Source organism: Helianthus annuus, chromosome 11 (assembly GCF_002127325.2).
Source record: "Helianthus annuus cultivar XRQ/B chromosome 11, HanXRQr2.0-SUNRISE, whole genome shotgun sequence".
Taxonomy (NCBI): Eukaryota; Viridiplantae; Streptophyta; class Magnoliopsida; order Asterales; family Asteraceae; genus Helianthus; species Helianthus annuus.
This window is the reverse complement of record NC_035443.2, coordinates 158,710,593-158,725,545: the sequence shown is the minus strand read 5'-3', so window position 1 is coordinate 158,725,545 and position 14,953 is coordinate 158,710,593. Positions and strand designations below refer to the sequence as shown.

Genomic DNA, 14,953 nt, shown 5'->3' with positions numbered 1-14,953 from the left:
GTCGTACCGAGCCGAGTCGAACCGAGCCGAGTCGCGTCCACACAAAGTGTATCAACAGTATATGATACGATACTACATCTATAGTACCTATACGGGACCTATATTATACTATATGATACTACACCTACACAGTACTTATGCTACACTATACAATATCACACCTATAGGCTTATACGAGGTCAATAAGGGACCTACCCTATACCTACACGATACGATATTTATCATATAAAGATGATTAATGTGGTATAAAAAAGTTTGTAAGAAAAACTTACTTTTTTATTTATTTAAAATAGAAAACTTATTTTTTAAACTTTGCTAAACGATTAATATTGTGTAAATGTTTCTAAAAAAAATTATATACGCCGCATATAGGCGTATACGCGGCGTATAGGAGCAGACAGACTAGAACTGAAATCATTCAGACACTAATTTTTATGCAACCTTATACGCTGAGTATAAACCTACACGCACTCTAAAGTGTGCAAATAGGCACTTTAGGTGATAGTATTTTAATTTTAATATTAATTCAAACAATAAAGTGTAAGGTCATAGTATTCCACTTTATCCATGCAGTCACACTCACACCTCACCTTCCATCTATCTAGGGTCCACGTAGCTGCTACTGAAGCTCCGTTTTCCACTTTTCATTACCATATATAAACCCTTTAATCATAACTTAAAGCAGTGGGTGGGGGAAAAGAAGTAGAGATGAGAATGAGATGGTGGTGATTGTGAAGAAAGAGAGATTGTTAGAGAGACGGTTAGTTTGCCGTTAACGCCGTCAAGTTGTATGGCGGGTTGGGAGGAGAATTGGGGGAACATGATGTTGTCCCCGTTATCTCAATTTATAATGATTTGAGAATTATAACTTGACGATTCTACAATTGATTTTCAACACACAATTATTTATTTATTTTTTATTAGAAGAATCTTTTCGAGGTCTTAGAGTCAATACCAGTATTGTAATTTGATTTATTCTTTGTGTTAATGACAAACTTTTTGTTAACATGTATTATAGTTTATTTGTTGATATAAAAAGTTAACATGTATAAAATAGGGCATACAAATACATGCACACCATATACAACATATGACCAAAACGAAATAGCATCACTCTTATCAAGCCTTCAGGTATAAGATGAAAGATGCTAAGATGCTAACATAAATCTCATCTTCTTGTAAATATAATTTTTATAAATAATACAAGGGAACATTCTATTAATTTAAAATTGTAATCTTAAATATGTACATGCAAAAGATTTATTATGGAAGTTGTTCAATGTGAACAACATAATCACTTTTCAACTTAATTGGAGTTTTATACATTTAAGGATCTATCTGAATGTTATTTATGTACAGTTCCTTATTATTAAATCGAACAAATACATATAAAATAAAATGTTCTGTGTGAATAAACTTATCCAAAGACAGTTACCTCTCCATGGATGGCAACCTCTGCCTCTATACAACAAACATCTTTGAACATCAACCCTCTATTTGTCTGAAAGAACGTGCCATGTGTTATGAATCTTTGCCAACCCCATTCCGGATTTGAAGCGCTAAACCAGTAGCTAGCTGCAATTTATGATCGAAACTGAAGTTGTGATAAGAATAATATTGACAATCACAATTCAAGTTGATGGTTGACAATGTTGTTGTCACTAAAACAAAAGTTGGTATTCCATATTTGTTTATAAAAAGTTGAAAATTTAGCGACTGGTTTGCGAAAGAAATGACATGGTCACAATATTAGCGACCATACCAGTTTTAGTTGTAAAACAACCAGCAAAATTTATTTAAGTTTTGTGAAATTTAGATATTTGTGAGCTTGGAAGTATATTTGGATATTTAATATTCTAAAAAAAGTTGTTTGCATCTAAAAAACTTGAATTTGTTTTATATAATTTTGGGTCGTAAAACAGTCGCTCAAAATGTCAGTCAAGGCACAAATCGGCATCTCAGTGTCGCAAACCAGTCACTTAAAATCATTTGAGAAGCATTTGAAAATGGGTTGCTAAATGTGGTCATAAGATATAAGACTGAGATAGTGGTTGCAAAAAGCAGTCGTAAAACATTCGCTTGTTGCAAAGCAGTCGCAAACTTGGATTTGCACATACATTTTTGTGACCGCAATAGTAATGCCTTGCAAAAAACAGTCATTTCAGTAGCAAAAGAGTATTTGCAACCGAAATTACAAGCCCAATTAAATAACCAGTGTTCGCGCGAGTGATGGATACATTTACCTTTGCCATAGTAATGCCTTGTATCCAGCTGATCCAACATACGAAGAGTAAATTCTGCAAGTATCTTGGTTCCAGATGGAAGCTTTTCAGGTTCAGCCAGAGCCAATTTTAGTGATATATAGCCACCAATACCACCTTTCCCATTAGGATATAGCTGCACCTTCCTGCGCAAATGCAAGTTACAAACATCTATATAAACTTGATCAACATATGATGTCATCGTTGAAGCAAAACATGCGTTAGATTTGTGTAACAACAACGTCGTTTACCATTTATGGTCTCCGACATTGAACACGTTGGAATTTTCACAGTCAGCATTCACTTTCGAGTAGTTGCTGATCCTCCAAGTGTGTTTGTAACTAACTGCATCCTTTACTAGTGACAAAGACTCGGTTTTGCCTTTACTTCGCTCTTTGCGGACAAACACCTCAGCTCCAAACACACAGTTGTCTTCTAGAAGGTACCCGTTGTTAGAGTCGCCGAATTCTTTAAGACTCATGAATTGATCAAAGCCCCATTCGGTTCTCAATCGATGAAATCGTCTTCCGTTAGTCCTTTCATCTGGATGACAAATGTCATATGGATGTGCTTATTATAACCATTGATGCATAATTTATCAAAGAGCTTGTTACCTTCAAGTTTTAAGTAAATATCATTGTTCTGATCAAGTAGAAAGATCTTGAAAGCGGCATAGACCTCCCAACCAGGCGCGAGGGAGGTCGTGTTAGCCATGGCTAAGTATACAGACACAAATTCTCCGGCTTTTTTACTCTTGTTGCCGTTTGGGTGAATCACTAGCTTCCTGCATGGTACAAATGTTCTACTTGGTCAACATGTTTCTCTAGCAAACGACTGAGTAAGAATCTCATCTGAAATCTTATCCTTAATATCACTGTTGGATTACCGAGAATAATTTCTTTTTTTTTATACCTTTTAAGTTAATAGGGAGATCCGCTGTTGACCCGTCAGTAGTTACCAACGAAGAAAGTTGGTCGGTTTGAAATATGTATGGTTCGGTTCACGTTTTGTTTTTCACAGGTTTGATGATTTATGGTTTGGTTTATGATTTAAAACTTGGAACCAACCGTATAAACCAAACTGGTTGTTTAACATTTTTAATTTATGTTAGTAACAAAAAGTTGTGTATATTTATTATTTATTAACAATCCTTATCATTGTTTTTAGTTTAAAACAAAGGTTCGCATTTAAAAAAAAATGTCTAAAACCGCAAAACCAAACCATTGAACCATGAAAACTAGCCCGGCTGGGTTGTCTTTTCCCAAAACCATACTTACTGGTTCAGCCCAAAATGTCGTCAACACCGTGACCTTAAACACCCCTATTCGCTATTAGGTAGATAAGTGAGAAAAAGAAATACCATTTGTAGCCTCCGGCTTCAAATTCATTTGATTCGTATCTTTCAACATTGTGTTTTGTTAATGAGGAAAATTGTTGAATATTGAGGATGTAGTGAGTTGGTGGTGCCTCAGATGTTGATCTCAAAGCCCCTGATACATTTATTTAGATGGATTATTAATTTGAAACTTATTATTATGTTCATTACCTAATTGAACTTATTAGATCAAATGCGCATAATGGTTAACCGGATTAACTGAATAACCAAACAAGAAAACCGTACGGTTTAACCAAAACCATTCAGTTACAAATATCTAAAAATCAAAACAACGGTTAGATGTTAAAGTACCATGTTGGTTACCTTGGGTAAAACTTGCTTGTGTACCTGATTCTCCAATGGCCATGTGAACTTGATTGATACACAAGTCAATAGTTAAATGAGAGTTGAATATGTACCAAAACAATGGCTTGTTAAATTCTAAGAGATTTTGAAGAACTATATATGGCTCAAGAGTGTTAGTGTTTCCTCCAAAGTACTTATTCTCTACTTCTCATAAAAGCAAGCAATTAGTCATTTCAAAACCCAAATCAAAACGCTAAAGAAAGCATATATTTCAAATCTAGAGGTTCAAATAAGGAACATTAATGGGCATTAAACAATCAACTTTAATTAGGTTAAGCAAATACCTAATTAACTACAAAAAAAAAAACTAATCTTATATTATTGATTGCATTCAAATGATATCCTAAAGTATCATTCCCAGTAACTTTTTTATGTGTTATGTATATTGCTGGAAATTAGTTCATCCTGTTGGACTAACTAGTGGTATCTGACCGCGCTACGCGCCGGAATTTGGTTGGTGTCGGTTTAGCATGTAACGGTGACGGGAATTCGGTTGGTATCAAATAGGCTTGTTACGACACTGACACTTGATATAACAATCAAAAACAAAAAATAAAGTTGGGATATATCCAAAAAGATATCAATAGATTTTTACATCAATTTGAAAACTACATGGCGAATACCGGTATCGCTTCCAAATCCAATAATACCGAAACATGTACCAATATTATTCAGTTAGAATCGGTTGGGTTCCTCACGACATCGACACTCGTATTAACTCCGTTTTCAACAAAATGTCGAGATAAAAATATAAATATAATTGCGTATTATGATTTTTTTATCCATAGAAAAAAATAGATATCATATTACACATAATAGGGTAAGGTTATTGTAAAAAAGGTTAAAAGTGTGAGAAAGGTGAGAAATATTGTGGAGATGACATATGTCCTAAATTTAAATTAATTCAAAAGGGTAAACAAGTAATTTTATCATTAATTCAATTAACTAAAAACTTCCCATAACCGCCACCTTAATTATAGGAACTGGATTTTTTTTAAAAGATCTCTATAAACACCATTCAGCAAGTATATAACACCATTCAGTAAGTATATAACACCATTCAGCAAGTATATAACACCATTCAGTAAGTATATAACATCATTCAACAAGTATATAACACCATTCAGTAAGTATATAACACTATTCAGCAAGTATATAACACCATTCAGCAAGTATATAACACCATTCAGTAAGTATATAACACCATTCAGCAAGTATATAACACTATTCAGCAAGTATATAACACTATTCAGCAAATATATATAACACCATTCAGTAAGTATATAACACAATTCAGTAAGTATATAACTCCATTCAGTAACACCATTCAGCAACTATATAACACCATTCAGTAAGTATATAACACCATTCAGTAAGTATATATAACACTATTCAGTAACACCATTCAGCAAGTATATAATACCATTCAGTAAGTATATAACACTATTCAGTAACAACATTCAGCAAGTATATAACACCATTCAGTAAGTATATAACACCATTCATGGACTAAACATCTGATCGAAACATATTTTTTTCTCTATATAAGTATAGCAATATGGTACTCATATTAAAAATAAAAAAACGCTCGTTATTATGGTGTAATTTTTTTTTTTAAAAAAAAAAGTTACGTATAAAATTTATTGACGTTTAAAAAAAACGGGGGGAAATTACATGTGCATTAATGTTAGTTTCTTAATTTAAAAATGTTAAATTTACCTATATACCCTTAATCTAGAAAATTAATATGTTTAATAGTAAACATTATTTACAATTTTGCCATTATGATCTCAACCATTAGATCAAAGATCTAATGGTGTAGATTTTTTCTTACCTTTCTCACAAAAAACCTTTTTCTTTTTACAGGAACCTCTACCACACATAATAATATAATAGTAACAATAGTTAATAAAGCCAACTTACAAAGCATAACAGTAATTAAAATATGATAACAATTGTAATGGATTTGATTGAGTTTTGAGAGGGAAGACCAGCAGATGGCGGTGAAATAAAACTTGGAAACGGACACTGTTCTTAAGGGCCTTCAACGTTTGTTAATATATAAAATTTGGATTAGTCACCAAGTAATAAAGAGGAATGGATTTCAAGGAGATAAAAGATTGGAAAAAGAGAAGATAATTGTTTTATTTACAGTTTAGTTTTTTATTGGTTTATTGTTTTTATTATTATTTACTTTTATTTGGTAAGGTTTAACTATGAGTAAATTACAATTTTGATCCCCTGTGTTATATCACTTTTACCCTTTTAGCCCAAAAAGAAATCTTTTAACATCTAAGTCTCCAACATCTTTTTTTCTAACCCTTTTGGCCCCTAACGTCTTTTTTTTAGCCCTTTTGGCCCCTAAAAGTAAATTGATAGGGTTAGTGTTAGGGGCCAAAACGGTTACAAAAAAAACGTTGGGGGCTCAAATGTTAAAATATTTCTTTTTAGGCTAAAAGGGTAAAAGTGATATAACCACAAGGGCCAAAATCATAATTTACTCTTTAATTATTTTAGAAGAGTATATTTATTCTCCAATATATGTTTAGCGTTTGATTCACTACTAGAAAAGTTGTCATCTTGCTACGTAAATTTCCTACGGAAAAAATTGTGTCACAAACTCTCAAACATTTGCAACGCATTTCCGACTAAACAAAAAACCCTAATTTTTTATGTGAGTTTGCAACACAATAGCTACACAGTTAAAAATTCCTAATCTTGTCATGGTTTTGTCACAAACCTGTTGGAAATATCTTTTTTAACAAACAAAAATAAATGCAATAAATCAAATATTGTGTAGTAAACGGGCCCGGACTTACCCCCTTTTGATATATTTGTTTCCCTCAAAATGTCTACATTCCCCAAAATCGTAACCCTAGTTATCAGAGGACACACTTGAGAGAAGATAGATGTCTGTAAACGAACCGAACGAACACGAACAAGGCCATGTTCGAGTTCGTTCGTTAAGGAAATTAACATGTTCGCGAACTGTTCACGAACGCATACCAAACATAAGTTTATGTTCGTGTTCGTTCATTAAGGAAATTCAGTTGTTCACGAACAGTTCGTGAACACTGGTCTCGTACACAAACGAACACAAACAAATAAAAACGAATGCAAACGAACATTTAACTTGAAAATAAAAAAAATAAAAACATTGTTATCCTTAAACATTGGATATAACTAGATAAATACAAACAACAAATGATAAGTCAAAACACAAGAAGTCTACTACACCACCAAACGATGAATCAAGTTTAACTAACTTACACATAATTATCCCCAAAAATGTTTTACAATGTCTAAATTTTAGCTAACAAAGAAACAAATATCGTTTCAAGTTTTCAATATGTTTAGATAAATGGTTTATTATTTATTATTTTTTGATATAATCAAACGAACACGAACGAACGTAACCGAACATATTACCGAACGTTCACGAACGTAGTCGAACGAACGAGACCTGTGTTCGTGTTCGTTCGCTAAGCTAATCGAACGAAATTTTTTGTTCGTGTTCGTTCATTCGTTAACCTAATCGAACGAACATAAACGAACTTCCCGCCGAACAGTTCACGAACTGTTCGCTAAACGTTCGGTTCGTTTACAGCCCTAGATGTCAATACTCCAAATCCGAACTCTTCCTGCTTCATATCAGATCTAAATCAGCAAACATCGAGATCGGAACTCCATCCACCGACGAATCGTCGGCAACAATGGCGGAATTGCTGCCAATCGGAGCTCCATTCGTCGACAACAATGGCGGAATTGCTGCTGTTATCCTCCGTTTTTTAACAATCGTACGTCTCCGAACTCCTTTCCTTCACTCTCGAATCGTCGGCAACAATGGCGGAATTGATGTTAAAAACTATTGTTCGTTCATTTATTTATCGTTGGTAAACCTTTCTATCTGATTACAAGGCTTGTTTCTTTGTAAATTTGATGTAAGTTGTTGCTAATGCTGAGGATTTGCAGATATGTAGTCAATTAAATTCAAAGGTTTCTATGTGTATATTTGATGGCAAAGGATTTTTTTTATTACAAGGACTCTGTTTATATGTGAATTTGAAGTAAATTGCTGCTAGGGCGGGAGATTTACAATTTACAAATATATATACATACATATATATATATATATAGAAAGTATAATGTACTTCACGCCTTAACGTACATTAACGTACTTCACGAAATATATAACATGCGTAATTATTTTTTGACCAAAATAACGTGCGTGATTTTGGATCCCATGCGTGATTATGTGGTCCCATGCGTGATTTTGTGGTCCCATGCGTGATTATACCCCTGATCCAACGGTTACCATTGTCTCCTATGTGAAGTATGATAAGCCGTGAAGTATGTTAACCTTTCTCTCTCTCTCTCTCTCTCTATATATATATATATATATATATATATATATATATATAGGGGACTGCTAGAATGAAAACCATCCCGAGTTGTAAGAACCGCGAGAACTACACCCCACGGAGCGCCGTTCGCCATGATTTTTTTTTACAAGTAGATGTGTGTATTATAAACACAGCCGTAAAAAATCATGGCGAACGGCGCTCCGTGGGGTGTAGTTTTTTACACCACAAGTTTGGTGTTTTTTAATTTTTTTTCTTTTTTTTCACCAAACTTGTGGTGTAAAAAACTACACCCCACGGAGCGCCGTTCGCCATGATTTTTTACGGCTGTGTTTATAATATACACATCTACTTGTAAAAAAAAATCATGGCGAACGGCGCTCCGTGGGGTGTAGTTCTCGCGGTTCTTACAACTCGGGGTGGTTTTCATTCTAGCGGCTCCCTATATATATATATATATATATATATATATATATATATATATATATATATATATATATATATATATATATATATATATATATACCAATCAATTAGATTCATAGGTTTATATATGTTGATTGATAAATATCTGACTACTACCCTCTAGAGCTACATGCTTCTGAAATTTTTAGTATGAACAACCTCAACAAAGTAGGTCTATCCCCTAGTTCATCCTTCATATTCAATAGACTATGTATGTTATACTACTTGATGCTTTAAATATATAACAATTTGGCTTTTGAACTTTTGAATAAGTGAATTTCTTGCATGTTATTGGTTTAAGTTTGGTAGATCTACTGTCATGTCGTAGGGTTTTGATATGATGATTAATATTTTCAGAAGTTTTACATGATTAGTAAGTAATTTGATAATGAGGTTAAGTATTTCCCTTTAGGTAGATATGCTAAAGGATTAAACGAGTGCTCTAGGTTGTGACTATCTTAGGTCTTTTATTTGATTCGTGTAGTTGACTCACAGTCCTCACATATCGTTTTTCTTTCATATCATCTTATTTATGTGGTTTCTAAGGGTAGATCATGGAGTAACTAGTAAGATTACTATTGATGATTGTTCTCTTTTCTAGTGAGCACAATTTCATGACACAAAGACATTTATTACTAAGTGCACAAACTTCCCTTCACAAGGGTCTCAACTTTATTATATGTTGTTTCTGAAGGGATATATAAAGTATAAACAAACATGTTCCCATTTTCCCCAATTTGAATTGAACCTAAAGCCACCGAAACGTCCTTTCTTTAATCAAATACTACTCATGATAATTCGAGACTATGTTATTACTTTTGAAAAGTGCACCTGAACCGCACCTTGGCGCAAAGTCCATCACTTTTGTGTAGATTAGGTGCGGGTTGTACAAGGTCCTTCGCTTATTTACCTGAATTATACATCTATCCAAGCAACCGCTTTGATGGAGGCATGGAGCCTATTGTTTTTGCAGAGCGTGATCAAAGAACAGGTAAATAGTTACATGTTTTACACCTTTACTTGACCCTTCAATCTTTAAAGTTCATGTTGATATAAAACTATGCTAATGTAGAAGATTTAAGTAAACTGCCATATAATTAACTAACTTTAGCTCATTGCAGAAGTACATGTTGTAGTACAACATAGCTCATGACATTAAATTTGGAGGAAAATCACATTCTCTTCACAAGAGAGTAGAGCAGTTGTGTACCAGAGCAATCAAATGGGTAGAATTGAAGAAGAAAATGAAGGTACTTTACACATGATGTTAACTTTCATATCAACTTCTGATTTTGATGACATAACAAGCAAATACACAATCAAACATACCCAATAAGATTCACTCACAACAAGCTATTGGTAGGGTCTATCAAAGGTGAGACCCCTGCTCACCTCCTAAAACATCTTGGCATGCAAAGTATAGTATCTAGATAACATAAAGTGTGTCTTAAAGAAATAAAATGGAATAATTTACCGTAAAATTTGTGATAAGAAAAACTTGTAAACTGAGAAGAGGGTTGCAATTATTGGGTTCAGCTTCCCACCAGACAAAGGCATTGTTGGAATGGCTGCTTACCTGAACGTGTTTGCATTCATTTTCTCTGTTTTACAAGACCTAAAAAGATATGGTTACGTGGAAGGACTTCCGACAACTTTTGCAGAGTTGATTGCAGTTGTTCTTCACGGCAAAGAAGCTCAATTCAGCAGTCCAAATCTCAACATTGTTGGTAAGAGAGTACCAACTGTTAACTCCATACGCCACAACTTATAGCTAGAAAACAGCTTCGTCGCGTCGCGCGACCAAATTAGCATAACCCCTTCGCATAGCGCGAAGGGTCTAGCTAGGGCATAGGTTTACTGAGTCACCACGTAGGCATGCCACGTGGTGCCAGGTTTCCTCAGGTGGTCATAGGAGGGTCACGTCACGCGATCAAGTAATGTTAATACCGTCGTGTAGGTCGATGTGACTAAAGTCAACACTCCTTCGTTTTTCGTGCCGATTTTCGTCATATGCGTATGGAGTCTCAGTTACGAATCGTTATGGTCTTTTCGAGAGTTGTTACAACTATTGTGTTTACTTGGGCGACAACTTGATTTCATGGACCTCAAAGCGCCAACCCACCATATCTCTGTCTAGTGCCGAAGCCGAATATCGAGGGGTCGCCAACATCGTAGCCGAACTCAGCTGGATCCGAAACCGAATGCTTGAGCTTCATATCCCGGTTCTCTAAGCTTATATCGTCTATTGTGATAACATCTACGCTGGTTATCTCGCTGAGAATCCCGTGCAACACCAACGAACAAAACACATTGAACTTGACTACACTGTGTCCGGGAAAAAGTCCGCCTTGGTACTGTTAAAATTCTTCATGTTCCGGCTGACTACCAGTATGCGAATATCTTCACCAAAGGCCTATCGAAGCATCTATTTCAACGATTACGGTCCAGTTTATGCCTTCGAGCTCCTATGGCTTAAACTGCGGGGGACTGTTAGTCAATAATATCTTTCGATATTATTGGCTTGTATCATGCCAAATATTCTGCCATATTATTTTGATTGTGATTGTCTTATTTCCATTCTTAGGCCCCTCAAGATTGTATTTATACATGTATTGTTTCATTGTAAAAAGGGAACAGATTGTATAGTTTTACACTAGGTTTTTACCCGGGATTGCTTTCCGGGCTCGGGAAACTTAGTTATATTAATTACTATTTGTTATTAACGAGTTGACGTTAACCCGCGCGCTGTGACGGGATGTTGATTTTAGTATCGGTATATGATATGCGAAACCAAAATTCTTTTTTTTATGCAAAACATAGGTTGCATTTAGTATCACAATATGAGATGCGTAACACAAATTCTTGACTTTATGCAATACGTACTTTTCATTGTTAAATTAAACTTAATGAACAACAAAAATGCTAAGTTTCAATATCTTCAAAACAAATCTAACATATTCAGTGATGAAAACAACAAATCCTTATTCAATCTATTGATTAAAATGCGACAAACAATACATCAACGACAAAATTATGATAAATAGATTTGAGATGAATTTTTGGTAGAGATTTGTCAAGGTTGAGAAGGAAAAGCAAACAGAGAGGCATATACCTGAATCCGTTGACAATTTAAAAATTAAATATTTTAAAGTGTTAACTCAATATCAATTTGTATATGCAGAAAATTATTGTATCTTCAAAGGACAATTTCATATAATAATCCCATTGATAAAATTATATCTACACATGATCATCACATTTATATGTATCACCATGTATCTATCTTCATGAATAAATAAAATATCAACAATCAAAATTGGGTATGACCAAATCAACCAAATTCAAAACGAAAAATTCAGAAAATGACGAAAAAATGAATCACAAAGTTGATATAATAAGATTATCCCACGTGAATTTAGTCGGTGTTATTTGATTCTTTACGGTAACGGATATATTAATAGTAACGCTAACTTTTCACAGCAAAGACCTAACAAAAGAATTGAAATCCCCTAAATCCAAAGAAAAATGCATAAATAGGAAAATTCAATAGGTTTTAGGGAAAAAGTGAGAAATGCCAAAGAAAACTACACTTCCTCATGATCCACCATTATCTTCTTGTCAACAGATTGAATTCCCATAATGGATTCATGTCCGATTCAGTTCTTCTAAAGGGTAATTAGCGTATACACATGAAAACACATGTATACATGAAAACCGGTAATTAACGTATACACATGAAAACACCTGCCTTGTTCACTACATACAAACAAAGAACAAAATATAAATCAAACAATTGCATGAAATTCTTGTAGTTGCTACTTTCTCAAATCTGAATATACATAATTTTGATTGACATCTACATGACTAAATAAAAACACATATATGATACTAAAAAACCCTAATCAAATCATTCGTCTACAAACCTCACAATTTTATTGAGTCATGGATCATCAGTATGTGATCCATCATTGATTTATTACTTCTACGCAATCACTTTTATTTGTTATGTAAGTCTCTGTTCTTTGTTTGAATGATGGTAGCGAAAATATACCAGAATCAAAGAAAGTGCTATGACGATCGGTAACGGAGGAAACTGAATGCGGCGAGAGAAAAATAGAAAAATGTCTAAAAAATGGCAGTTAAGGTTACGCTCGGATATATGGCAGTGGTGAGATGGCAGGAAAAAATGTATACTTGTTCATTTGAATGGTGTGTCGGTTTCTTAGAATGTTTTTAATCGGTGTTGTATGTAAACATGTTCGTATTAAGATGTTGCGAATTGAAAGGTCATGACTTTTGGCTTGAAGGGTTGTGCCTTTTTGAAGGGGTGTGATATATTTAAAAGTTGTCCCTTTTTTTGTAAGAGGTGTGATATATTTAAAAGTGGTTTGAAGGGTTGTGTCTTTTTGAAGGGGTGTGATTCAAACAATGGTGTCTTAAGTTAGTTTTTGTAGGGTTATATAATACGACCACATTACATCAACCGGGCTTGAGAAAGTTTTTATATTAAAAACTATATCTGATTAATACACTACTAAAACAATATAACTTTAGAGATCAAAGCCGAAAAATAGAACTAAAGACAATGAAACATGAACCTGAGGTCGACGACGTTCATCTTTCAACAGAGGGCTGGTAAGTCTCGTGAAAGCTGTCTAACGGGAAATCAATGATTGCCCAACTTCCATCTTCAGGATTTCGAGCACAATAACGAAGGAAGTGAATTTCTCTTGTTTGCACAAGTGGGGATAGCAATTGCAATTCAGCATACATCTGTGCATAGATTGCCCAACTTCCATCTTCAGCGATTAACCACTTTTCTGCGGACAGAATTAAACTGTAGCGTAAACTTGTATACTGCAGCGTAAACTGCAGCTTATACAGTTTCCGCGGACAATGATTCTGCGCAGAGCCGTTCCTACGTTTTTAGAGACCCTAAGTGAACTAAGAAATGGAGGCCCTTTTGAAAAATTATCTTTTTCAACATATTTAGTCACAAAACATTGGGACCGACAATTATAAACTATAAAGTTTATAGTTGGCGAAGTTAAATTTCATGTAAAATGTCCTTTTTACAGGAACCTTACCCTATGTTTAACTAAAATTTATTTTTCTAGCTTTGGGATGAGGAATGGTCGATGGTTGTTGCAGTTATGTCTATACTTTAATTTTGAATTTGGGCCTTTTTTCCTAAACAAATTTTATTTGGGCTCCTATAATAAAAAAATGGTCTAGTTTTGCTTTTTATTTGGGCTTAATACATATACAATATATAAAACTTTTTAAAAATTGGAGGCCCTTGATTTTTGGTGGCCCTAGGCCCGTGCCTAGGTTGTAAAGCCTAACGGGCCGGCTCTGATTCTGCGCAACAAACAGATTCTGCGGATAAGTAATACAGTGCAGCGAATGACTTTTATTCTGCGGATATGTTGGGGCTGAACGTAAGATCCCGTGCAATTTGATGGCCATGGTAGGTTACCAACACCTACAAAACCTAAATCAATTTACATAGTCAAAATCACAATTTTACATTTGAAACTGAAATTTTTTGAAGCTTACACAAATTGTTAACAATATAATTATTTTTGAAGTCTACAAATTTCTGTTTCTCCCACTATTAGATTTTTACTTGATATCATAACCAAAGAACCAAGATTCAATTTTTGAGAGATAAGTCAGGGATTTACCTCTTTAAAAGTCCAAGTTTGACCAAAATAAATTATTTCACTAAAATATGTTTTTATATCTTATATGTAAGATTAACACATCAATCATTTAACTTACTACCAGTATCATGGATGGCTAAATTGTAAACAAAAAGAATAAATGCTGGACAAATAATGTACGTTATATTAGGCACCCTCCATTAACTTTGATAATTACCAAGCCTCTAACTTGATAAAGGGGATGGAAGTTTGGGTTAAAACAGTGTTGTTAAAACACTTTTGGGTTAAAACATTGTTTGAAACCACTGTTGGGTTAAAACAGTGTTTTGAAACCACTTTTGGGTTAACAGTGTTTGAAACCACTGTTGGGTTAAAACAGTGTTTTGAAACCACTTTTGGGTTAAAACAGTGGTTTCAAACACTGTTTTAACCCAACAGTGGTTTCAAACACTGTTAACC

The 14,953-nt window shown here is 34.1% G+C and overlaps 1 protein-coding gene across 1 annotated transcript; it reads right to left on the bottom strand.

The window, feature by feature from the left end:
- Positions 1–1,259: 1,259 nt before the first annotated feature.
- LOC110890851 lies at positions 1,260–4,055 on the bottom strand. The gene is made up of 6 exons (XM_022138497.2): positions 3,961–4,055; positions 3,622–3,751; positions 2,876–3,045; positions 2,513–2,804; positions 2,244–2,407; positions 1,260–1,575 (listed from the first exon to the last, which is right to left on the bottom strand). Exons 1-6 carry the CDS (start codon positions 4,001–4,003, stop codon positions 1,418–1,420), a joined length of 957 nt encoding a protein of 318 aa, XP_021994189.1. The 5' UTR covers positions 4,004–4,055; the 3' UTR covers positions 1,260–1,417.
- Positions 4,056–14,953: the final 10,898 nt, after the last annotated feature.